General features: G+C 49.4%; 2 protein-coding genes and 3 non-coding genes across 6 annotated transcripts; all 5 read left to right on the top strand.

Moving 5' to 3' along the window:
• Nucleotides 1–11,293: 11,293 nt before the first annotated feature.
• RPL17 (ribosomal protein L17) lies at nucleotides 11,294–16,808 on the top strand. Of its 2 annotated transcripts, none has more exons than XM_062018138.1 (7): nucleotides 11,294–11,314; nucleotides 11,727–11,779; nucleotides 11,871–11,911; nucleotides 14,075–14,209; nucleotides 14,486–14,584; nucleotides 15,621–15,812; nucleotides 16,718–16,808. In XM_062018138.1, exons 2-7 carry the CDS (start codon nucleotides 11,740–11,742, stop codon nucleotides 16,763–16,765), a joined length of 555 nt encoding a protein of 184 aa, XP_061874122.1. In that variant the 5' UTR covers nucleotides 11,294–11,314; nucleotides 11,727–11,739; the 3' UTR covers nucleotides 16,766–16,808. The 2 variants fall into 2 exon arrangements, with proteins under 2 accessions (XP_061874122.1, XP_010202897.1); XM_010204595.2 differs by lacking the exon at nucleotides 11,294–11,314 and adding an exon at nucleotides 11,327–11,428.
• On the top strand, nucleotides 11,525–11,593 carry LOC133628978 (small nucleolar RNA SNORD58). Its single transcript, XR_009820938.1, has one exon. It is a non-coding gene; the product is annotated as a small nucleolar RNA SNORD58 (small nucleolar RNA).
• LOC133628976 (small nucleolar RNA SNORD58) lies at nucleotides 15,364–15,430 on the top strand. The gene has a single exon (XR_009820936.1). It is a non-coding gene; the product is annotated as a small nucleolar RNA SNORD58 (small nucleolar RNA).
• On the top strand, nucleotides 15,889–15,960 carry LOC133628977 (small nucleolar RNA SNORD58). The gene has a single exon (XR_009820937.1). It is a non-coding gene; the product is annotated as a small nucleolar RNA SNORD58 (small nucleolar RNA).
• Nucleotides 16,809–17,131: 323 nt separating the features above from the next.
• CZH18orf32 (chromosome Z C18orf32 homolog) lies at nucleotides 17,132–21,764 on the top strand. Its single transcript, XM_062018139.1, has 3 exons — nucleotides 17,132–17,193; nucleotides 19,711–19,966; nucleotides 21,173–21,764. The coding sequence occupies exons 2-3, from the start codon at nucleotides 19,739–19,741 to the stop codon at nucleotides 21,245–21,247; spliced, it is 303 nt and encodes a 100-aa protein (XP_061874123.1). The 5' UTR covers nucleotides 17,132–17,193; nucleotides 19,711–19,738; the 3' UTR covers nucleotides 21,248–21,764.
• The last annotated feature ends 1,711 nt before the right edge of the window (nucleotides 21,765–23,475 follow it).

The raw sequence follows: 23,475 nt of genomic DNA, 5'->3' as shown, positions 1-23,475 counted from the left end.
GTGGTGTCTTTGTTTTGCAGCCATTCCTTTCCCCATGGTGTCTCTCCTCCCCTCCTCAGACTTTCAAATGCAGCCCCTCCGTGGACACGCTTTACAGGACCGACACCTCATATCCTTCTGCTTACAGAAGAGGCTAATCTCCATCAGGTTATGAAATCAGCTCACATGCTTCAGTGGCATTACCCACTATTGATATCCCCATTCGATCCCTGTTGAGCTCTCTTTGTTGGAGGTAACCCCCTCTCCTGCCTCTTCTAAGCTGATTTCTTAGGCCACATCATTCAAGTCCTGCATCCCCATGGTATTTAGATGTAGTAAAAATGACTGAGGGGAAAATAAATGGCAGCCAGCGAGCCAACTAAACTGTCTGACTATTAATGGTCCCGTTAGTTGCAAATTTACTTTACCACAAAGCCCCCAGCATGTAATCCTTAGATGAATGCGTTTGATTGTGAGGGAATATTTACAGCTGACCCTGCCAGCAGTCTGCAAACCTGCAATGGGCCTCCTGTCCCACATTAAATCCGCTGGCATCTGTTCCTGGGTTCTTATCAAGCACATGCTCTTGTTGGTGCAGTGTTTGGTCTGTAGCGCTGGCGGATACGCTGGCCCTTGAAGAATAAATCCCCACATTCCTGCACAGAGCTAATTCTTGTGAGCGTTGTCACACAGGGAGGAACGTTACAGTTTGTACCTGCCTCTGGGCATCGCCGTCCACCTCTGAGAGGTTTGCAGAAGGCTTTGATCCCCGCCGGCTGCCCCTCCCCATTGCAGGTCCCCAGCCCTGTCACCAGACCACCCTTCACAAAGGACAAACTTCTTGGCCACTCTTTGTTGTGCCATTTTCCCAGACTTGATTTTTACGAGGACTGTTTTCACCCCTGCCCCATTCCTTGCATTAGTCAACAGGTTACTCTGATAGCGGTGTTGCTCTTGCAGAGACCTTCAGGTGACCCTAAGCCGTCTCCAGCCACACCAGAGCTGTGCAGGAGCATCGCCTGAAAGCCAGCAGGAGCTCAGGGTGTCCTGACACCTATTCCCTGTGTCCAAACAGACGAGTGTCATTCGTCAGCTCGTCATTCCCAGCACGTCCCGTGGGACGTGAGATGGATCCAGGCCACTCGGCTGCTTTGTGTTGGACAGAGGACCCAGTGGTGGGTGGGTGGTGGGACTGCTCCATCCACTCTGCAGACAAGGATGTCTTTAGCTCTGTGCTGAGGACTGACATACATTTTTCTCTCTTCTTATTCCTTTACCCAAAGCCCATGCTGTTCCATCCAAGCTGTATGAATGCTGAGCATGTTTGGGCTTGAACATAGACTTGGAGCCAAGCCCATTGGCAGTGCTGAGGTGTTGTGGGTGGCCAGGGGGGTGTTCTGCTCCTTGTTGAGGTCCTGCTTAGGTGGGGGATTGGAGGAATGTCTCAGAGTCCTAGATTTGGAGTGGGAAGGGACCTTAAAGCTCCCATGGGCAGGGACACTAGCCCGGGTTGCTCCAGAAGTTCGTGATCACTTGACCCTTCAGCTGGTGAACGGTGAGCCCCTAGCAGTGCTTCTGCTTTAACTCTTCTGCATCCAGCAAAGGGAAAAGATTAAAGAAAGTAATAAATTGCCAATACTGCTCCCCTGTCTTTGTGTAAGCAGATCCTGGAGCTGCTAGAAAGTCCAGAGACAAGCCTGGAGGGTGGTTGTTTGGTTTAGGGTTTGCTTTAGAGTGCATATCCTTATCCACGTTTTTTTTCTCTGCGGGAATATTTGGCCCAAGTCTGGGGATGACGGGGTTATAGCACCATTAGTGAGCTGTACTCAACACTCAGCAGGACTGTAGCTCCAGAAGGGACAGTGAGAACTGGCAGAACCGGCACTGGCAATCCTGCCTGCTTAGATAGGCCTGTCAGACCAAGGCACAGCTCTGTCTTTGGGCTCATTTCTGGTAATTAGTAACTGAAAGATCTTGCAAGTTGGCATTTTGGCAGAATAATTAGAAAGCTGACACTCCTCCTCCAAAAACTTCCCAGACTAAGCCACATCTAGAGCTTCATTTTCAGCACTCCTAAATCCACTTGACGTTTCTCTCAGGCTTTCAAAACTGATCCTGTGAGTCTGTGTGGACACCAAATGAAGGAAACTCTGAGCACGCCACTCCCCAGAGCCTACAGGAAAGAAAACGAGCTATTTATTAAAACCAAAGACTGTGCTACTTACTTTAGCAAGGCCCCACGAAAACATGGAATGTTACTTTGCTAACAGATATTGCTAATTTGCACCCAAGCTCCACGGTTGCAAATCTCAGCTAATCCTTTCTTCCTGGGCTGTTCTTGAGTCAGACAGCTCATGCAGGTTCTTCACTCTTTGTGGTCCCGATTGGTGATTTGACTGGTGTTTAGGAGATCCTTTGGCAGTGTTTTGCTGCAATCCACACTCAAGGGGAGTGGTATTTTAAGCCACAAACATACCTTATGCACTATCTTCTGTTTTTCAGAAAAGGCATGATAGCTGGGGGCACAAATGGCAGCACAAGACTGCTGTGCATCATCAAGGCTGATACAATTTGTTCTCCAGCACCCTGCTTTTCATTCACTCTCTCCCTTGAACCTTTTGCCTTCTCAAATCTGAGCAGGGCACAGCACTGGGATCTGCCTGAGACAGGGGAAAGCCTCGAGCCATTCTTGGAGACATGTGGAATCTCCTGCTGTCCTCAGATGTTTGCTTTACTTATACCGACAACATTATCCATTTAATTTTTCACCAGCTTGCACATTTTACTTTGAGAACCCTCCAGTTATTCCGCCCCTGCGTTCCTTGGTGTCTCAATGAGCATCTAGCCCATGCAGTTACAGCGTGTGCAATACGAAGACAGGAAAGAATGAGGTGGCCCTGAGGATGCTGGTCCCCCACTGGGCTTTACTTCACCCTCTGGCCGTTTATTCTTAATTGCCTCATTTCTCCCATTTATTGTGTTTGTTGAGTGTGGGGATCTTATTAGGAAGAGTCAGTGGGTCTGTAATTAATTAAGAAGAGCTCGGGGGGGTTTCTTAGTGCTTTGCACTCATGTTCTTGCCTGTGATGTAGAGACATTGCTGATATTCATCCCAGGAACTCTACCAGTCAGTTATATCCAGGGCTGCATCCAAAGCAGTATGGGCAGCAAGATGAGGGAAGGGACTCTCCCATCTGCTCTGCTTTGGTGAGAGCCCACTGCGGTGCTGTCTGCAGCTTTGGGCACCAACATCAGGAGGATGTGGAGCTGTTGGAATGAGTCCAGAGGAGGCCACAGAGGTGATCTGAGGGCTGGAGCCCCTCTGCTGCGAGGACAGGCTGAGAGAGTTGGGGGGGTTCAGCCTGGAGAAGAGAAGGCTCTGGGAAGGGCCTTAAACCAGCCTCCAATCCCTAAAGCAGACAAGAAGAAAACTGTGGGCAGAGCTTTTAGCAGGGTCTGTATCCATAGGACAAGAGGTGATGGTTTTAACAAGAGGAGATTCAGACCAGATAGCAGGAAGAATTGTTTTAGGCTGAGGGTGGTGAGGCCCTGGCACAGGATGCCCAGAGAGGTGGTCCTTGCCCCATCCCTGGGAACATCCCAGGTCAGCAGCCTGATCTGGTTGGAGATGTCCCTGCCCGTGGCAAGGGGGCTGGACTAGATGGCCTTTGAGGAGGGTCTCTTCCAACCTAAACTGTTTTGGGATTCTATTCTATGATTCTGTGACACACTTTGCAGAGCAAGGGTGATATTTTCTAAGCAGGGCACGATGCAGGAGGTGTAAGCAGAGACCTGCCACGCAGGATGGACATAGGAGCAGGGGCAGCAGACCTGCCCAGTCTGGAGTACAGGTGCAGGACTTGTCCCCTTAACCCCCTCCCTCTGTGTAACACTCCTACCTTGCATTTGCAATCCAGATTCACAGCCTCTGCCTCCCTCCCTGTGCCCGTGCAGTCGGTGTGGTGTCCTTGCTGAGTCAGCGGGTGGCTGATGGCTGTGGGATGGGGCACGAGCTGGAGGTGTCCTACCTGGCAGGGCCTCGTTCAGCAGGTGCCTGCCACAGCCTTGCTCGGATGTCTCTACCCATCATAAGACCTTCCCGAGCACCAGCATGTGACTGGGCCATGCATGCTGGAAAAGACTGTGAGGAGAGCAGGAGAGGTTGGAGAGGGGGAGGGTGGCTCAGCTAGAGAGGATTAGTAAGCATGGACAGATAGGGAAAGCTTTGAAAGAGGGGGGCTTGTGTCAGAGTTGTTGCAATAGCCAAGGGGGAGGTAGCCGGATGTTTGGAAGAGGGAGAGAAGGAGCAAGGCAGGATGGGGTGATGACCTCAGAGGTGACATTTGACATAAAAGTGGGGAAGCCTGCTTGTTGTGGAGAGGAAGATGCTGCAATCACCAGAGCAAGAGAGAGCAGAAACTTGGGCAAAATCTCTGACAACAACAATAGGAAGGAATGAGCACAGAAACCACACACTGGGATGACAAACGAAGGTGCAGCAAGGGTTGCTACAGACATTAAGTCTGGAAGACAGTAGCTGTTTCAGGGCTTTAGGTTCTTGATGTGCAATGAACAGAACCCCGTCTGCTGGCTGCAATTTTTGCACAGGTAGTGTTAACAGGCGTTACCCAAACTTGTTTCCCAGGACCATTCCTGCCTCGGGTCCCTCCATATGGTGGAGCAGCCCCTTCCAGTGCTCCCTCACATCAACAGGGAAGAAACTCTTCCTTGTATTTCTTTGGAATCTCTTCTGTTCCAACTTGTACCCATTGCCCCTTGTCCTGTCATTGGCCATCACTGAGCACAGCCTGGCTCCAGCCTCCTGACACACACTCTACATATTTGTAAACATGAATGAGGTCACCTCTCAGTCTCCTCCAAGGTACAGAGCCCCAGCTCCCTCAGCCTTTCATCACAAGGGAGATGCTCCCCTCCCTCCATCAACTTTGTGGCCCTACACTGAACTCTCTCTAGCAGCTCCCTGTGCTTCTGGAACTGAGGGGCCCAGAACGGGACACAATATTCCAGATGTGGTCTCACCAGGGCAGAGCAGAGGGGGAGCAGAACCTCTCTCCACCTACTCCCCACAGCTCTTCTAATCCACCCCAGGATGCCATTGGTCTTCTTGGCCGCGAGGTCACATTGCTGCTCATGGTCATCCTGCTGCCCACCAAGATGAGGAGGCTTCCTTGATCCATTTTGGTTAGGAGATGCAATGCAAGAAATGGACAGAGTTTGAGGCTGCGTTTTGTAGTACAAGGCACACTCAGCTTTAGATATGTTGATTGGATTCACAGATTAAGAAAGGCTGAAGTTGGAAGGGGCCAGTGGAGATTGTCTAGAGCAACCTCCTCTGCAGCTCTCAGCAGGATCAGCCAAAGCTGGTTGGCCAGGATATTCTCCAGTTGGGTTTTTAACATTCCCAAGGATGGAGACTCCACAGACTTCTCTGGACTACATCTTCCAGGGTTCAACCAGTACCAAAGCAAATAAAAAAAAAGGGTTTTATGTAATGTTTAAACATAATTGCCCATATTTTAATTTGTGCCTAAACTGTGGATGCAAACTGTGGGCAATATCCCAGGCATATTTTTGGTCTCCTTGGCCAAAAGCATGCTCAAAGCAGTACTTCTCAGTTCTGGGCCAGGCAGATTAGGGCAGACAAAAGCCCAGGACTTAATTTTTCTCGAATTGTGTTTATGATCAGGCACTTAAATGATTTCTGTATTTACTGCCTTGCTCATCAAGGTGATTGGCTGGTCCATTTCTGGCACTTAAAGCCATGAACGAGCAGTCACAGACCTACACAACCTGCGCAAATGGTTTGCTGGCAAGGAATTCAGTGAATAAACACATCCTTCAGCTACAAACAAGGTTATTTCATCACGTAGGAGGTTTGTTTTACCAGCGATTCCCTCCTAGCTGGGCGTGCAGGGGGTGGATGAACCCATTTGCCAAAAATGTTAAGACAATGTCACCAGTGGCTGTGGTTTTGTTTTGTTTTGGCCACGCTCCTGGCTGGCTGCTCAGCAGCAGCGTGGGGATGGTGCTGTGCCTGCTGCCTTGGTGACGGTGAGGACGGACACTCGACTGTCATGACACCCAGCTCCCCTGGCTGTTTCCTCATCCCTGGCCTGGGCACAGTATATACACAACAGAAATAAAGGGACTGCGTAGCTAAAATCCTCTTGTGAACAATTGCCTGCGTTTTCAGAGGGCTCAGGGGGAATCAAAAGCATTCCAGCTGTTCACGTATTTTAGCTGATACTTATGATCATTTGTGTATGCACCCATGAACATATATATAATAAATCACAGAGTCACAGAATGGTGGGGGTGGGAAGGGCCCTCCAGAGCTCATCTATCCCACCCCCTGCTAAAGCAGGTTCCCCTCGATCAGGGGGCACAGGAACGTGTCCAGATGGGTTGTGGAAACCCCCCAAGAAGGAGCCTCCACATCCTCCCTGGGCAGCCTGGGCCAGGGCTCCCTCACCCTCGCAATAAAGAAGTTTTCCCTTCAGTGGAACATTTTGTGTTACAGCTTATGTCCATCACCCTTTGTCTTGTCACTAGGCACTACAGAAAAAAGTGCTGCCCCATCCCCCTGACAAACACCTGTCAAATACTTGTGTTAATGAGATTCCCCCCTCAGTCTCCTCCTCTCCAGGCTGAACAGTCCCAGGTCATTATATAATGAATATAAATACATTACAGATGTGCTTAAGTAAAGAATGTCCCCTGTGGAAGCATCTCCTCTAAAAAGATCACTGGGAGGAACAGATAACATAATGGAGCTCTTCAAATGACCGAGACAGAATTACTGATGCAGAGCAAAACCCCCACAGCATCTTGTCCTGGAGACGATGGTCTGTCCATCTTCTGGAGATGTGTTTCCACCTTTCACAAGCTCACAGATCCTGCTCCTGGGACTCACTTCCAAGGTCAGTAGATTTTAGGACATGGTTTTGGAGAGGATTTTAGCCGTGGAACTCACCTGCCACGTGTCCAAATGCTGTTGTTTTACTGACTGTGAAAGGAAAAGGCAAATGAGGGAAAGAAGGTACATGCCACTGGAAAGCTTCAGTGTTCCCAGCATTCAACCTGGTTTCAATTTAAAATTTCTCCAAGATTTTCTGCTTAACTGTTAAGACAAGCAACTCATTTGTGTGTGATTTTGTGAACAACAGTTAACATCCCCATATAACCCTCACACTCAAAAAACCCCACCCAGGTCTGTAAGATAAATGCCAAGAAATCTAAACAAAAAGTCCAAGGAACAGGCTTCTGTTCCTGTGCAAAGACCAGCTCGAATCCCTCTCCTGCAGCACGGTGGAAAACACGGTGTGTTTTAGTGAGCCAGAGTTAGGCTTGGCCAGTCAGCCCCAACAGATATGTGATGGGGATTTTAGCACAGACACTCTTGTTGCTCTGCCTGCCACTCTGTCAGGAATTACAGTCCCTAAGTAAGGTGGCAGAGACAGGTATGTGCCTGAGCCATCAGTCAGGCACTTGAGATGTGACAGAGTAGGGGCTAAAAGGAACAGGGAACAGGCTGCAATGGGCTGCCCAAGGAGGCGGTGGAGGCACCATCCCTGGAGACATTCAAAAGATGCAGAGATGAAGTGCTGAGGGATATTGTTTGGTTTAGTGATGGGCCTGGCAGTGTGAGGTGACTCGTTGGACTTGATCTTAAAGGTCTTTGCTAACCGTAACTATTGCATGATTCTGTGATTCTAAAAGTAACACTTTGGTTCTGAAGCTGGTGGCTGACGGCAGGTTTGCTTCTGTCCCACCTGCTGTGGCAGTGGTTGAACTTCAGAGATGCTGGAAGGCAAGCAGGGGTGTTTTTTACAGCTGTATGTGACCTGCTGTGAAACCATAGCCCCAGTGAGTCTCACAGGTCACCTCTCTCTGCCCAGGAGGGATGCTGGCTATCAAGGCTGTTGACCAATTGTCACTAAGGATAACATTTGGCAATTCCAGCAGGACTGATAAGGCCACTTGTTTATTCACAGCTAAATCCACCAAAGGGCTTATGTGATACAACATCCCTGTGCCTGTGCACTCCCTGCCACCCTCAGGGCTCTTCCAGGGGTGCAGCCCCCTTCCAGCCCCAGAAGCAGATCCAGAGGAGTGCTGTGAGGCCAACACATTGCAGGCTGCTTGGCAGAAAACCTGCAGCAGAAAGGATGGGAACACCTTTGCCAGAGAATAGGCTCTGGCCTGGTGCTGAGGATGTGGCTTTGAAACCTTTCAAAGGGAAGAAAATTGAAAGTGGGTCTCCTACATCCTAGGAGCATGCTGTGGCCACCATGCTGCTGGGCACTGTGGCTTTCCATGGGTTTTTACCTCAGGAGATGGTAGAAACCTTTGCTGCCCTTGTGATGAACTTTTTGCAGGAGGGTGCTACCAGAAGGATCTATTTTAGAAGGGTGTTGGATTGGATGATCTCTAGAGATTCCTTCCAACCCCTACCATTCTATGATTCTAAGCAGCTTCCAGAGCACAAAGTAGAGCAATGGTTCAGGTCTGAACACAGTTGGATCTTTGCTTTCAACGGCTGCTGAGAGAGTGAGGTCTTCCCGGGCATGCAAAGTCCCCAGGGCTGGCTGCTAGGGACAAGGAGGCTAAGAGGGATGGCACCAGGGGAGTTTCACATCAAGTCCTATAGAGTTGAGATTCCAGTAGGATTAGGAGGCAGCTGCAGGAGTTTCCAGGAACATGATTTTGGGCTTACGTGTCCACATTTTCTGCTTCAGATCCAAAAGCTCTTTTTGAGTCAGCTCATGCAAGCTAAATATCCAAGGCAGCTGGTGCACTGGGGCAATAATCTGGGTAAATCTCAACAAGGGCACATGCTCAGCTGCCTCAGCCCTGATCTCAGCATGAGATATGTGCTGGGCTGCCTCTGAAAGCAGTTGTTGACCTCCCAGCAAAGATGAAAACATGCGTGTCATTTCCTGACACCATCCGCAGAAGCTCCTACCTCTACACTCCCACCACCGTAGGCCCTCAGCAGCTGATCGTAAACAGCTCCACGTGTTTGGGAAACAGAAAACACAACCAACAGAAAACCTGCCCTGTTTGTTTTGGATTTGATTGATGAACATGAGGACCGTGTGATACTTCCAGCCACGTGTCAGCTACTTACATTTCACGTCCCTCTCCCAGCCTTCTCCGAATTGCTTCTGTGCTGTGCTGCTCAGAAGCAGCTGCATGTAAAGGTGCTTCCCATGGAAAGGCCCGTTTCCTCCCTCAGCACTGGTTTGTGACACAGAAGCAGGTGCAGAAGGGAGGGCAGAAATGCCAAAGGAAGCAAGCTGCATTCACGTGGGATGTAGAAGATTCCCACAGTAGGGTGGGGAAGGCCATGGCAACGCCTCAGGACCTCAGCTTTTGCTCGTTTTCACTTATTCCATCTGGAAATTTGGCACTCTTGGAGGTGTTACGGTTCTTGTTCTGTAGGAAGGAACATCATTGAGATTGGAAGCCACCATTGAGATCTCTTTTTCCATATTTACTGTTTCCTTGAAGTCACGAGACCCCAGCGAGGACACTTGCTCTTGCCTGTTTATTTTTCCCTAGTTACTAGGCTTGACTTAGAAAGGCTGTCCTGCGTGTGTTTCAGTCATGCTGACCCTTCACCACATCACTCTAATTTCCTCCCTCTAACTGTTCTTGATGAGGCTTTTGCAGGAGCTGGGTACCACTTTGAGGAATGTTTTGCTTTTATAGAATTGCTACTTTGTCAAATTTCCCAAGCAGTTATAGGTGGAAAAACAGCCTAAAATGGGAAAAGTATCTTTCGTTTTAACGAGTATTTGATTTTACAATGATGCAATAAACAGCAACTGCAATTTACAAACATGAATCTCATCTTTTACGTACCCTCTATTCTCATCCTGAACTGCCATCTAGCTGCAGCCCTTGTGCTTGCTCCTCCATCTACTCGAAAGAGAATCACAGAATCCCTAATGGTCAGGATTGCAAAGGATCTATAGGGCTCATCCAGCTCAACCCCCTGCTAAAGCAGGTTCCCCAGAATCAAGGGGCACAGGGACGTGTCCAGGTGGGTTTGGAAACCTCCAGAGAAGGAGCCTCCACACCCTCCCTGGGCAGCCTGGGCCAGGGCTCCCTCACCTCATCACCAAAGGAGTTTCTCCTCCTGTGCCAGGGGCACTGCCTGTGCTCCAGCCTCTGCCTGTTACCCCTTGTCCTGTCACTGGCCACCACAGAACGAAGACTGGCCCCATCATCTTGTCTCCTGCCCTTTAGGTATTGGTAAGGTCTCCCCTCAGTCCTCTCTTCTCCAGACTAAGTAGCCCCAGGTCCCATATAAGGTCTATAAGGTCTTCTATAAGGTCTTTATCAGCAATGAAAAGATCCCCCCTCAGTCTTCTGTTCTCCAGCCTGAACAGCCCCAGATCCCACGGCCTTTCCTCAGAAGGAAGATGCTCCAGTCCCCTGAGCATCTTGGCAGCCCATCACCACGGTGATCATCACTGGCCTCTCTCCAGCAGTTCCCTGTCCCTCTGGAGCTGGGGAGCCCAGAACTGGACACAGGACTCCAGATGAGGCCTCAGCAGGGCAGAGCAGAGGGGGAGCAGAACCTCCCTCGACCTGCTGCCCACACTCTTGATGCCCCCAGGCTGCCATTGGCTTCTTGCCCACGAGGGCACGTTGCTGCTCATGGTCAGTTTATTATCAGCCAGCACTGCCAGGTCTGTCTCTGCAGAGCTGCTCTCCAGCAGGTCACCCCCAGCCTGGCCTGGTGCAGGGGGTTGTTCCTCCCCAGACGCAGGACTCTGCCCTTGCCCTTGTTGAACCTCAGGAGGTTCCTCCTCTGCTCAGCTACCTGGTGGACCACAGGCAACTGAGGCCTTGCGCTGAGGGTCAGTGAAGCCGTGTCTCTGCTCCGCTGTGAGGCATCCTCGCCCCAGCCCCGCCTGCCCAGTGCAGCCACTCGGAGCCGCTGACGCGGCGCCATTCCTCGGGGGTAGAACACGGGCTTGTGGGGAGCCTGGCGGAGGTGCGTGTCAGCGCCCACGCTCCCGGACAGCAGGCCGCCGGCTGGAGCACACGTTTCATTTTCACATGGCGAGCTCCCACCCAGCGCGGGGCCCTGGCCGTGTCCCTGCCCGGCCCCTCGGCCCCTCACCCGCCGCCGCCACTTTGGCGACGGTCCCTGGGCGGCCTCCGCCCCGCGCTCAGCGCGGCACTTTCGCCACGCTCCCCGGGCGAAACCGCGCGGCGCCAGAAATCTCGCGAGAGCGGCCGGCTCTCTCTCGGCTCCCGGCATGCTCTGCTCTTCCTCTTTCTCCGCCGCCGCCCTGAGGTGAGGAAGCCATGACCGTCGGGGAGCGGGGCCCATCCGGCGCCATCCTGCCCGAGGCGCCCCGGGGAGGCGATGAGAGGGCGAGGGCTCGGTCCGCTTCGCCGGACGCCCTCGGTATTTGCCGGAGGGGGACGGGCTGGGGATGGCGGTGGCGGAGATCGGGGGTGCATGGCGGGTGAGAGGGAAGCAGGCCGCAGGGAGAGGCCGTGGCTGCGGTGATGACATTCTTAGGACACCTTTGGATTTAACTGTGAAAAGAAAACATAATTCCTGAGCAGCTTCTTCCGTTAGCTATCGGCAGTACCATGAGCACTCCAGGTTCTGCATATCTGTGTTAAAAGCGTAACGGGGTGCTTGTAAAATGGATTCCAAAAGCCTAAGAGGGTGCTTGACAAACGGTTTCTCTTTGCAGTTGAGCGTTAAAAATGGTGCGCTACTCCCTGGATCCCGAGAACCCTACGAAATGTGAGTTGTTTTTCTTAAACGTTCGTGTCGGATTTCACCAAAGCCATTAAGCTTTTAATTCTAAAAAGCTGGTCTTTTTTTTCCTCCCCAGCATGCAAGTCACGGGGATCCAACCTGCGAGTGCATTTCAAGGTACGTGGTGAGTGCAGAGAAGAAAATGCAAAATCATTTAGCTTTGAGGGTTTTTAGTTGGGTTTTGTTTTGGATTGGGTTTTTGTTGGGGTGTTTTTTGAGCAAATGTCTTTTATTTTGCTTTGTCATTACAGTAACTGAAGCGTAGTAGTGTTGGTTGTTGCCTGTGTTTGCTGTAAGCTCCCCGTAATCGTTTCCAGGTGTAGTTCTCATCTCTGGTGTCTGGCTAAAGAGTTTCTTGGCTAAACATAGTAAGATACAGTAGGAAAACAATTGCAGCAAATTTAGGAGAGTGATTTGCACTAGTGTTAAATAAGTGGTTAAATTAATTTGTCTGACCCTGCCTTTTTGGTTGTTTGGAAGGAAAATAGTGGGTGGAAGTAGTTCCCTGTGAGGAGGGTAGTTAAACTGTGGCTGTCCCATCCCTGGGACAGGTTGAATGGGACTTGGAGCAACCTGGGCTAGTGGAAGGTGTCCTTGCCCATAGCAAGGAGGTTGCGATGATCTTTAAGGTCTCTTTCAACCCAAACCTTTCTGTGAGTCACATGATCAGGCCACTGCTCAAGAATCCTTATGGAGAGGCATGGGGTGTTTGGCATGAGGGCTGCACATAGCGGTGTATGTTACTCTGGAAAAGGTTTGGGTGCATCAGTGAACATGAGACATGTTCTAGTTAAGCCCAGAACCAAAGCTGAGCAGCTGCTTTTTTTATGTAGTGTTACACAGTGCAGATTAAAAGAGAATTAATTTACTCTGATGTGCTGTTTTATTGTGGTGAGATAGTGCTGTCCGAAAAGCAGATTCCTGCCTCATGTGCCATCGGACAGACTACACAGCAGCAGAGTAACTGCATTATTTCTTGTCTGTGCAGAGATGGGTACGGGGAGGCAGCTCCACAAAGCAGCACACCCCATTGCATACCTGTATTTATACAAAATCTTGTCTTAAGACATGTTCTTTGTCTATCTATTGAGTCCTCCAACGTGGTTTCTATATTGAGTACCAGACAGGGGACTCTGTCCTTACCAATCTCTGATCCTTCTTCAAGAATGCAGTTCTTAACAAGCGACACATAAAAAGTAACCAGCACCACCCCATCAAGCTGTTGGTCATGGTCAGAGTGCTGTTATTACCAAGTCCTGCATATGATGGGACTGGGCCCACCCCATTCACCTCTTCATTATGAGAGGTCTGCTGTTAACACTAGGACACACAGAATCAGAGAATCTTAAGGGCTGTAAGGGAACTCAAAATATCAACTCGCCTGCCAGAGCAGGATCACCTAGCGTAGGTCACACAGGAACCTGTCTATCTGGGTTTTGAATGTCTCCAGAGAAGGAGACTCCACAACCCATCTTGGCAGCCTATTCCAGTGCTCTCTCACACTGAAGAATATTTTCCTTGTATTTCTTTGGAACCTCTTATGTGCCAGCTTGTACCCATTGGCCCTTGTCCTGTCATTGGGTTTTGTGAGGATAGGTGTCTGTCCTGAATCTCTGTTTCTTCTGCTCAGTACCATCTTAAGTTCTAACTACAAAGCACCAGTGCATCTGGACCTAGAACATACTATTTTCATCTATTTCCTATGATGTTTTCTGTGGTTACAGCAGTGCTGCTGATGTTGGCATTTAGGATGCTGTCTTATGCACTGATACTTCATCCTTGTTTTTTCTTTCAGAGCCTTTTATTCTTGATAATTTCCTGACAGAGACAAATCAGTAATTACATCAGTAATTGTTTGTAGCTTGACTGTCTGGCTTGTTTTACTGTTTCTTCTGAGGTGCCATATTTGACATTTTTGTAGGATTTTTCTCCTTTAGGCTCCTTGGTTTTTTTTCAGTAGGCAACAAGCAGCTATGAAAAGTAAAACCATGCACATTTTAATATTGCTGGCTGGAAAGATCTAGCCACTAGGTAAAAAGCAGTAAGGACATGTCAGCTGCAAAGTCAGGAATGGAAGTCATACCATAAATTTTAGAAGTAAGTAGCAAAAGAAACAATGTTCATTATTCTTAATTCTTGAATGTTTTTTTGTGGGAAGGAAGGCTTCTAAACAGAGGTTGCAGGAAAATGAACAGGGTGCAGGGAAGGGAGTGCTTTTACTTGTGTTGTAAGTTGGAAAGGTGTGTTAAAAAGAGCTTTTCTGTGCTCTTACGTTGCCAGAACACTCGTGAGACGGCCCAGGCCATCAAGGGCATGCACATCCGCAAGGCCACCAAGTACCTGAAGGACGTGACCCTGAAGAAGCAGTGTGTTCCCTTCCGCCGCTACAACGGGGGAGTTGGGCGCTGTGCCCAGGTGAGGCCCTGGGGAAAGGGTGGGAAGGACGCTTGGGTTAAGAGGGAAAGATGATGCTCAGCATGGAGAAAATGGCCAGGTGGTGATAATTTTGCGTGAAAATGTTCAGTTCCAATACAGCAAGCGTTCCATCTGCTTGCAGCATCAACAAATGGATCCTGTTGAGTTATTCTGGGAGGCAGTCATAATGAAATGGGATGTAACAGTGAGTTGTCATGTGTGGAAGGCAAGTTTCGTTGTCCCAGGGCACAAATGGAGCTCTCCTTCTCCTTTCAGGCCAAGCAGTGGGGCTGGACGCAGGGGCGGTGGCCCAAGAAAAGTGCAGAGTTCCTGCTGCACATGCTGAAGAATGCGGAGAGCAACGCTGAGCTCAAGGTGGGTCCTGCAGGCATTGTTCAGCGCCAAGTGCCCATGGCGTGCGGCCACTCCCAACCTTTGTGTCTTGGATGTGGGCAGCCAGATGACCCTGCTTTGTAGGTGGAACTGAATTGCACAAAGTCATTTGGTGTACTGCTCATTTAAATTGGGCTGTGTGTGTTCTTCAAGCTCAAATGTGAGTAATATTTTTTCACAGCTGGTTTCACAGAGTCACAGAATTATTGACATTGCAAAAGCCCTTTGAAGTCATCAAGTCCAACCAGTCCCCCAGTGCTGCCACAGCCATCACCAACCCGTGTCCCTTAGCCCCAGCTATGTGGCTTTGCAGTAACACCAGGGCTGGGGACTGCACCACTGCCCTGGACAGCCCTGTGGAGAAACAGCTCCCCTGGCCGTTTCTTCTTGTCCTGTCTATTGTAGCTTGAGAGCAGAGACCAACCCCTCCCTGGCCACAGCCTCCTGCCAGGGAGTTGCCAAGAGTGAGAAGGTCTCCCCTCAGCCTCCTCCAGGCTTAACACCCCCATTCCCTCAGCCTCTCCCCATGAGACTTATGCTGCAGCCCCTTCCCCAGCTCTGCTGCCCAGCTCTGGCCACGCTGCAGCCCCTCACTGTCCCTCTGGCAGTGAGTGAGGGGCCCAACACTGAACACAGCACTCGAGTGGGGTTATCAACTTGGGAAGTGTGGTTTTGGTTTCTTAGTATCTACAAAAGAAAGTCAGTGGAGTTGTGGTCAACTTGAGTCTTTCCAACATACTCAGTAGCCAGCTGGTAACTGATGGCAGTGATGACAATCTTAGGACACCTTTGGAATAACCATGAAACAATAACTTTCTTCTGAGCCATCAGTATCATTTTACGTTTGTTGGGATGTGTAGAGGGGTGGTTGCCACTTCTCTGACCTCAGCAGGTAAACCCTCAGGTCTGTGACTGCCAAGTTACGGGATGTTAATTTGCTGGGGTGGGCTGTGTGTGGTTACTCCTGGTTTTATTTGAAGACAGAAGTTACAAGTTTGATCTGTCCCACTCACCCCAGGGTCTTGATGTGGATTCTCTGGTCATCGAGCACATCCAGGTCAACAAGGCTCCCAAAATGCGCAGGCGCACCTACAGAGCGCACGGGCGGATCAACCCCTACATGAGCTCCCCCTGCCACATCGAGATGATCCTCACTGAGAAGGAGCAGATCGTTCCCAAACCAGAGGAGGAAGTTGCTCAAAAGAAAAAGGTAGAGAGTGCCACATCCTCAAGTGCCACTGTCAAGAGACCCGAGTGTTCGTGCTCGTGGATTTCGGGCAGGGAGGTTGCTGTGATGACAATCTTAGGACACCTTTGGAATACCCATGAAAAAAACCTCAAAGCTATTTCTGAGCAACCTCAATATTGTAACCATAATGTTGAGAACTTGGGGAAATAGTTCATGGCAGTTTATAGAACACAGAGTTTAGGTTTGAAAAGACCCTTAATTTCCTTCAGTCCAGCTGCTAACCCAGCACTGCCATGGCCACTCACGTGCCTCAACCCCACATCTATGTGGCTTTGGGATCCCTCCAGGGTTGAGGACTAAAGCCAGGATGCTCTTGGCCTTCTTGCCCACCTGAGCATGCTGCTGTCTCCTGTTCAGCCTGTTCCCTCCAGCAGCTTTCAGGCCCAGCCGGCTGCAGTTCCTGGGCTCGGTGCAGCCCAAGGGCAGGACCTGCCACCAACCTGTGTTGAACCTCACACAATTGGCTTTGTCCCATCCATACAGCCTCTGTAGCGTGTCTGTGCCCTTATTCAGATCAATGCCCTGCTCAGCGTGGTTCCATTCACACACATCCCATCACACAGTGGTTTGTGGTCTCTGCCCCAGAGCAGTCACAGCCCACTCCTCACCCCCTGTGTGTGTGTCACAGTGCCCTGTCTTGTACTGACGTTGAAATCATGCTGACAGCAGCGTGGAAAGGTGGAAGGGCATGTAGGTGCAGATGTGATTTGAGAGTCACTTAGCAAATGAGTGAAGAAACATTTCTGACTGCTCCTGGTATTCCTCCCCGAGTAACCATGTGCTCCTTCCTGGGGTGGGTTACTCCTTCCTGGGGTGCTGCGGGAGGTGTCTGGCGCTGTGTCCTCAGTGCTGTGTTTGTTTTTCAGATATCCCAAAAGAAGCTGAAGAAGCAGAAGCTGATGGCTCGGGAGTAAATGTGATACAACAGCTGTACAGAAATAAAATGTTAAAAGCTGAGGATTTTGTGCCTGCTGCTTTGCCTGGCGGAGGGAGGCTTTTCCTGGGGAGCTGCCTGCCTTTCCGCATCTTAGCGGGGCAGGGCCGGGGGGCACGGACACACACGTTCCCGCAGCGAGGGAAGGGTGATGCCTCACCGGGATTAAGTGTAGATTAACCAGGGTAATGCAAAGCACGTTTCACGCGCGGCGGCGCCGTGGGGGGGCAGCTGCCGGGAGCGGCTGCGCTGGCGCCCGGCCCGGGGCGGGGCGCGGGAGTCACGTGACGCGCGCACCGCGCTGTCTCATTGGCGGGGGCCGCGGCGCGCGTCGGCCGGAAGCGCGCGGGCGCTTCCGTTGCGGCGCGGGGAGGCTGCGGGTGCCGGCGGCGGGTCGCTGCGGCTGAGGTGAGTGCGGGCCGGGCGCCGCGCCCGCTCCCCTCCGGGCCCCTGCGTGCTCCGCCGCTCGCACACACCCGCCGGGGCCCGGCCTGCCTGCAGGCGTCCGCGGGGCCCGGCTTCGCCGGCCCGTTGGCTGCCGTTCTCCGGGCCCCGAGCGGCGCCGTTAGCGGGGAGCGGACGGGCGGCGGTGCCGAATTGTATCGGCTCCTGCCGAGGCGTGGAGCTCCCTGGTTCCAGCGCGTGTGTGAGGGTAACTTCATCGACTGGCACGGTCTTTGCCCTCCAGCCGCCAACAGCAAGGGGAGATGCCCCGCGCTCGCCGCTGGCCTGAGCCGGGGAGGCCGGCCTGCCTTCTGGGGAACGTTGTGGCCTGGGCGCCGTGCTGGGGAGAAGCAGAACTGGGCTGTGTTACATAAACTAGCATTTCTAGACTAGGTCGTCCTTTATTGGAGAAAAAAGTATAAGCCCTTTGGTCCGAATAGTCTTTTTCTGTCTGTTTCCATAAAGCAGTTGACTGATGATTGAGTTAAATGTGGGAAACAAAGCCCCAGTGTGCTTAAATTTGCAATGCCATGCATGTTCTCTCCTGAATAGTGGCCTAGAGAGAAACAAAAGCTGGTATCACAAAGAAATAGGCTGGCTATGAAAATGGGGCCGTTTGCTATTTTACTCTTTGTTTTTTTCCTGTAAGAATTAACTGCCTGCTAACCAGCCAACAGAAGGTCACCAAAACACACAAGAAACTCATGAGTGCTATTTCAACATATTAGGGCTGGTTTTAAGCTGCCAGTGGTTTGCTTTTGCATCGGGCAGAGGTATAGCTTGATGTTAGTCTGGAATCTTGATGCCAAGTGGCTGCAGAGACACCTGCCTGTTACCTCAGAACCAGCCTGGGCTGTTTCTTCCCAGCACATTCTTTAACTGATGTTAATAAAGCCACAACATCTGGCTGGAAATTTAGTATCTAAGAAATTGTGGTGGAGAGGGTAGCCCCTTCCTTTTCCTTCATTCTCCAAGTTTTTGTTTTGCTTCTTATTTGAAGAATTCAGATGCCAGCCTAGGAAGCAGGAATGTGAAGGGCAAAGCTGGGCTGTGTAGCAGAGTGGATCTAAAATATTGCTCATAGTTCCTTCCCCAGTTATACATTTCTGTTCCTCGGCCTTACTTTTCTGCTTTTTTTTTCCGCATCACTGCCATTTTTGAGAACTTCTTCCTAGTTTGGGGAGACAGAGAGAGAAGGATTAATTTTTAATAGCTTGGCCAAATGTATAGAAATGTTGTAGGATGGGGTGATCCTCCTGTGCAGGAGGAAGAAATGAACCCATATTCTCTTTTGCTCAAATCCTGACTAGGATTTGACCTGTGAACCTGCACGTGTGCCACACCAAGCCCAGGCCCCACTCCAGGCTGGGGCAGAGGGGCTGGAAAGCTGCTGGAGGGTTGGTGCCAGTGGCTGAACAGGAGCCAACAGCGTGCCCAGGGGGGCAAGAAGACCAGTGGCAGCCTGGCTGGGATCAGCAGTGGGGTGGCAGCAGGAGCAGGGCAGGGATTGTTCCCTTGGTGAGGCTGCAGCTCCAGGGCTGTGCTCAGTGCTGGGCCCCTCACTCACTGCCAGAGGGACAATGAGGGGCTGCAGCATGGCCAGAGCCGGGCACAGAACTGGGGAAGGGGCTGGAGCACAAGGGGCTGGGGAGGGGCTGAGGGAATGGGGGTGTTGAGCCTGGGGAAGAGGAGCCTGAGGGCAGATAGGAGCACTCTCTGCAACTCTGCAACTGTGGCAAGGTGGGAATTGGTCTCTTCTCCAAAGCTACAGGTGAGAGGATAAGAGGAAATGGCCTCAGGTTGCCCCATGGGAGGTTTAGATTGGAGATGGGGAACAATTTCTTCCCTCACGGGCTGTGCAGCCCTGTCCCAGGCTGCCCAGGGCAGTGGTGCAGAGGGATCCCAAATCCTTGCAGCTGTGGGACATGGGCTCTTGGTGACTGTGGCAGTGCTGGGGGAATAGTTGAACTCGAGGAGCTTAAAGTGCTTTTCCAACCCTAATGAATCTGTGATTCTCTTCCCCCTTCCTACTGTCCTGCCTTTCAGTGATTGCAAGCCATTAGAGGGATTGGAGTTCTGGCATTAAATTTCACCTTAAGTTAAAAGGGAAAGAAAAAAGAAAACTTTTGGACCCCTGTTTTAAGAACGGAGCTGATACCTGCAGCTTCCTGCTGAACTGGGGTTTTTTTTCTGGTTTTAGCAAAAAGTTTACCTTTCTGAATCTGTTTTCTTAAGTTCTAGCTGTCATAACTGATGAATTAATAGCAAACTTTGCCCCTTTTTTGTGTTAAAATGTCAATAACGTTTCCCTTGTTGAGGACTGCTTAATATGGGACGTTTCCGAAACTTTAACAGTTAATCTATAATCTTTTATGTTTGAGTATCAGCTATAATCTTTATTCACTATGTCAGTCTGTTTGCTTAGCTCTTGGCATACACTCACATTCTCAGTTGATGTTGGGTTTTTTTTTCCTCTACTAGCTTTGTCACAGCACAAGAAGAAGCCGCCATGGTGTGCATCCCTTGTATTGTCATTCCTGTTCTCCTCTGGGTCTACAAGAAATTCCTGGAACCATATATCTATCCTGTTATTGCACCTTTCATCAAGCGTGTATGGCCCAAGAAAGCTGTGCATGAACCAGCAGCCACGAAAGAAGGGCAAGGAGGCAGCGCTGGAAACCCACGGGCACCTTCAGCCTTGAAAAGAGATCAGGAGGATGAATTTGGAATTTATAAAGTAAGATCAATGTGTTGAGCTAACCAAGGAAACTCCAGATAAAGCACTCAGCAATAGTTTGGGGTGGGTGCTGCAAAAGGCTAAATAGTTGGGCATTTTCACAGATGCTTTTGTAGCTGTTTTCTTCTGGAAGGGAGTTATTGGTACTGAGACTGCTAGAAATAGTTGCTTCAAGGCAGCTTCTGATCCAGATACACGATGCAGAATTAAAACCCCTGCTTGTCATCCATCTCTGCTGCTCATAATGAGGGAAAACGGAGAGACCTGGGAGTCCTGATTGATTAGAAACTGACCATGAGCCAGCAATGTGCCCTCGTGGCCAAGAAGCCAATGGCAGCCTGGGATCCATCAAGAAGAGTGTGGGCAGCAGGTCGAGGAAGGTTCTTCTCCCCCTCTGCTCTGCCCTGGTGAGGCCTCATCTGGAGTCCTGTGTCCAGTTGTGGGCTCCCCAGCTCAAGAGGGACAGGGAACTGCTGGAGAGAGGCCAGTGCAGGGCCACCAAGATGATCAGGGGACTGGAGCATCTTCCTTATGAGGAAAGGCTGCGGGAACTGGGGCTGTTTAGTCTGGAGAAGAGGAGACTGAGGGGGGATCTTATTAACATTTACACATATCTAAAGGGTGGGTGTCAGGAGGTTGGGACATTCCTTTTTTCTATAGTAGCCAGCAACAGGACAAGGGGTGATGGGATGAAGCTGGAACACAAAAAGTTCCACTTAAACATAAGAAAAAACTGTTTCAGTGTTTCAGTGAGGGAGCCCTGGCACAGGCTGCCCAGGGAGGGTGTGGAGTCTCCTTCCTTGGAGGTCTTCATGAACCTCCTGGACATGTTCCTGTGGGACCTGATCTAGGTGACCCTGCTTCTGCATTGCGGTTGGACTGGATGATCTCTAAAGTTCCCTTCCAACACCTACCATTCAGTGATTCTATGAAAACATTTAGTGTGTGTCAGCTTTGCATTTATTATTTATCTCTTCTGACAAAATGCAGGGATTTGTGTCTGTTTTCTGTGCCCTCATTTCCCCCAACGCAATCATTATGTGTAAATCTAAAGAGACATCACCACTTTGGTCCCCCGTGCAGATCTCTCTATAGATCCTCACTGGCCTTGCTTCTGAAAGCCATTTTCATCACTGATTTCATCCCTCTTCTGAGCCTGAAGTCCTTTTTGCACATCCAATTAATGATGCTGTCTTTTAATTGCAGTTTGAAAGCAACGGCCTTGCAAATGGAATTGCTGCAAAGAGATCCACAGACGTTTCTGACAAGAAAACAGATTAAAGGAATTCCTTCATAAGGATTTAATTCCCTTGTGTCTAACATGAACTGGTGATATTTCTCTCACTTTGAGACTTTTTTTCCTTGCACATTTTTGCTGAATAAAAACTTATAGGAGAGGTTCTGTTTTGCCACTAACATGGCAGCTAGCATATTTCTTAATTTAAACTGCTTGAAAACTGAAGTTCTTTCTTTTCTTTTCTTCACTGTAATTAATTTTCAACTGTTACTATTCAGTGTGATTAGAGATTAGGTAAATAATTTATGAATAAATCTAGGTTTGGAAGTCAAATGTTATCTTAGCATCTTAGTTTCACTAACTGCTAGTGCAGTACTTCAGGCTTTCACCTTTAAAAACTGTAGCTGTACTTGACCTTGCTGAGGAGTTATGAATTGCATTTGGCAATGTAAATGTCATGGTGAAGTTATGAAGACCATAGATATTTAATGTAAAATCTGTGAATGAGCTAAAGGAGAAGAATTTACTTTGCTAAATAAAAAGCAGGAAGTCTTGATTTGATACTTCCATTAATTATTTTCCTTTAAATATTGTGCCTTTCTTTCCTGAGGAGGAGGAGCAGAGGCAAGATGCAAGAGACTGATGCTTTATGTTTTGTTGCAGTGGTTTAAAACGGTGGAGTTCTGTCTTTAAAGAAAAAAAGAGCAACTGAAAAGGTGTTGAACATGTGTGTAGAATTTGAATTATAAGTAACTAGGATTTTATTTAACAGTAAGCTGCTTCATATTAAGCTTCTGAGCTATAAATATCTAGAAGTGATAATAAGACCTGTAGTGGGGCCCCAGGCAGACAGAAATCATAAAACTACTGAGTTAATGGTAAAGGAAGTGAACACAGCAAGTCCAGCATTGCCTCCTCCTGGGAAGATGTGTTCTGGTCCTGACTTGCATCCAAACACCATAGTGCAATCGTGAAGTGTTTCAGAAGTCCCAGTGCTTAGTAAGGAATAGAGGGTGATAATTCCGGCTTTGTCCTCTCTGCCAAACCAGTGCACTCTTTAAAAAAATTGCAGCACAAACCATTTCAGCAATTTTGGTTTGCTATTTAGGACTGCTTACTTTCCCAAAGGCTCTGCCTAAGGAATACCTAAAAAGGTATGTCTTTTTAGATACGTGGTCCCTGAACTGTCACCGAGGTTCAGTGTTCTTCTTGAGACTGTATTTCCTCTTGTTAAGTAGTTAATTATTCCAAAGGCTTGCACAATGCCCTACAAAAGCTTCTGGTGAGGTGTATTGTTTCCTACTGCTGCTGGGTTTTGTCAGGCCCTTGGGTGAACCCATCTGCAGTATTCACAGCTGGATCTCAGGCTCTTGTTGCTACAACCATCACTTCTGTCATGAGCTGAATCACAGAAAACTCCTTGTAACATGTTGCCTAATGCTGTTTGCTCTCCCTTAATGAGCCAGTCTATTAAGAAGTGAATTTGGTATTGCTGCTTAATCAGCTTTTGCATCATCCTGAGAAGATAAGCCTCTATCTGATCAGTGTATTGCAGATACCGCTTTCTCCTACACAGCTGAAGTACCTATCCTTTGTGATATTAAAACCTGGTTGTTTTATTCTGAGCTTGCATGCATCATATAATTCATACAATAAAAAATAACAATACTAACTGCACTCCTGTAACCTCACAGATACTGTTGTGTGGTTCATGTTGTAGAGAAGACAGGGACTGGAGAGCAGAAGTGAGGGAGAAGCTGTGCTGGTTTATCATCTTTCGTGTCCTCCATGTCTGTGGGTATTTTGCTCATGTTGTTGCAACAAATTGTACCCTGTCGGTCAAACATTCATTGGTAAAAGGTGGATGTAGTCTTTGCTGTGGTGGTGTGGGTGTTCTAAACCAATCAACCCCCACCTTGACCCCAAACAATAAATTCCTCAAATACTGCTGGTGTCAAAGTTGATGCTCTAAATCTGAAAGCTGGAAACTTCTAAGGGTTTCACTTTGCAATGAGAAAGAAGTAAATTGCCTGAGAAGGTGACCCCCAAAACTGAGCCCATGGCTTTGAAATGGCTGTAGAAATGAAGACCTGTTGCAGCGTGAGTGTGTGTCCTTACCTTGCGTGCACTGCTGAAACATTGTCCCTTCTGCTGTACTTGCTGTTGCAGGGCAGGTTACCTTAGCTGCTGTTTTAAAACAATGGGCATCTGATAAGCAGGCCAGAGTTTTGGGGTGATGTATCACCTCTTAATACCTGTGAACATAACAAAA

Source organism: Colius striatus, chromosome Z (assembly GCF_028858725.1).
Source record: "Colius striatus isolate bColStr4 chromosome Z, bColStr4.1.hap1, whole genome shotgun sequence".
NCBI classification, from domain to species: Eukaryota; Metazoa; Chordata; class Aves; order Coliiformes; family Coliidae; genus Colius; species Colius striatus.
Note: the sequence above shows the minus strand (reverse complement) of the source record. Positions and strands in the feature narration are given on the sequence as shown.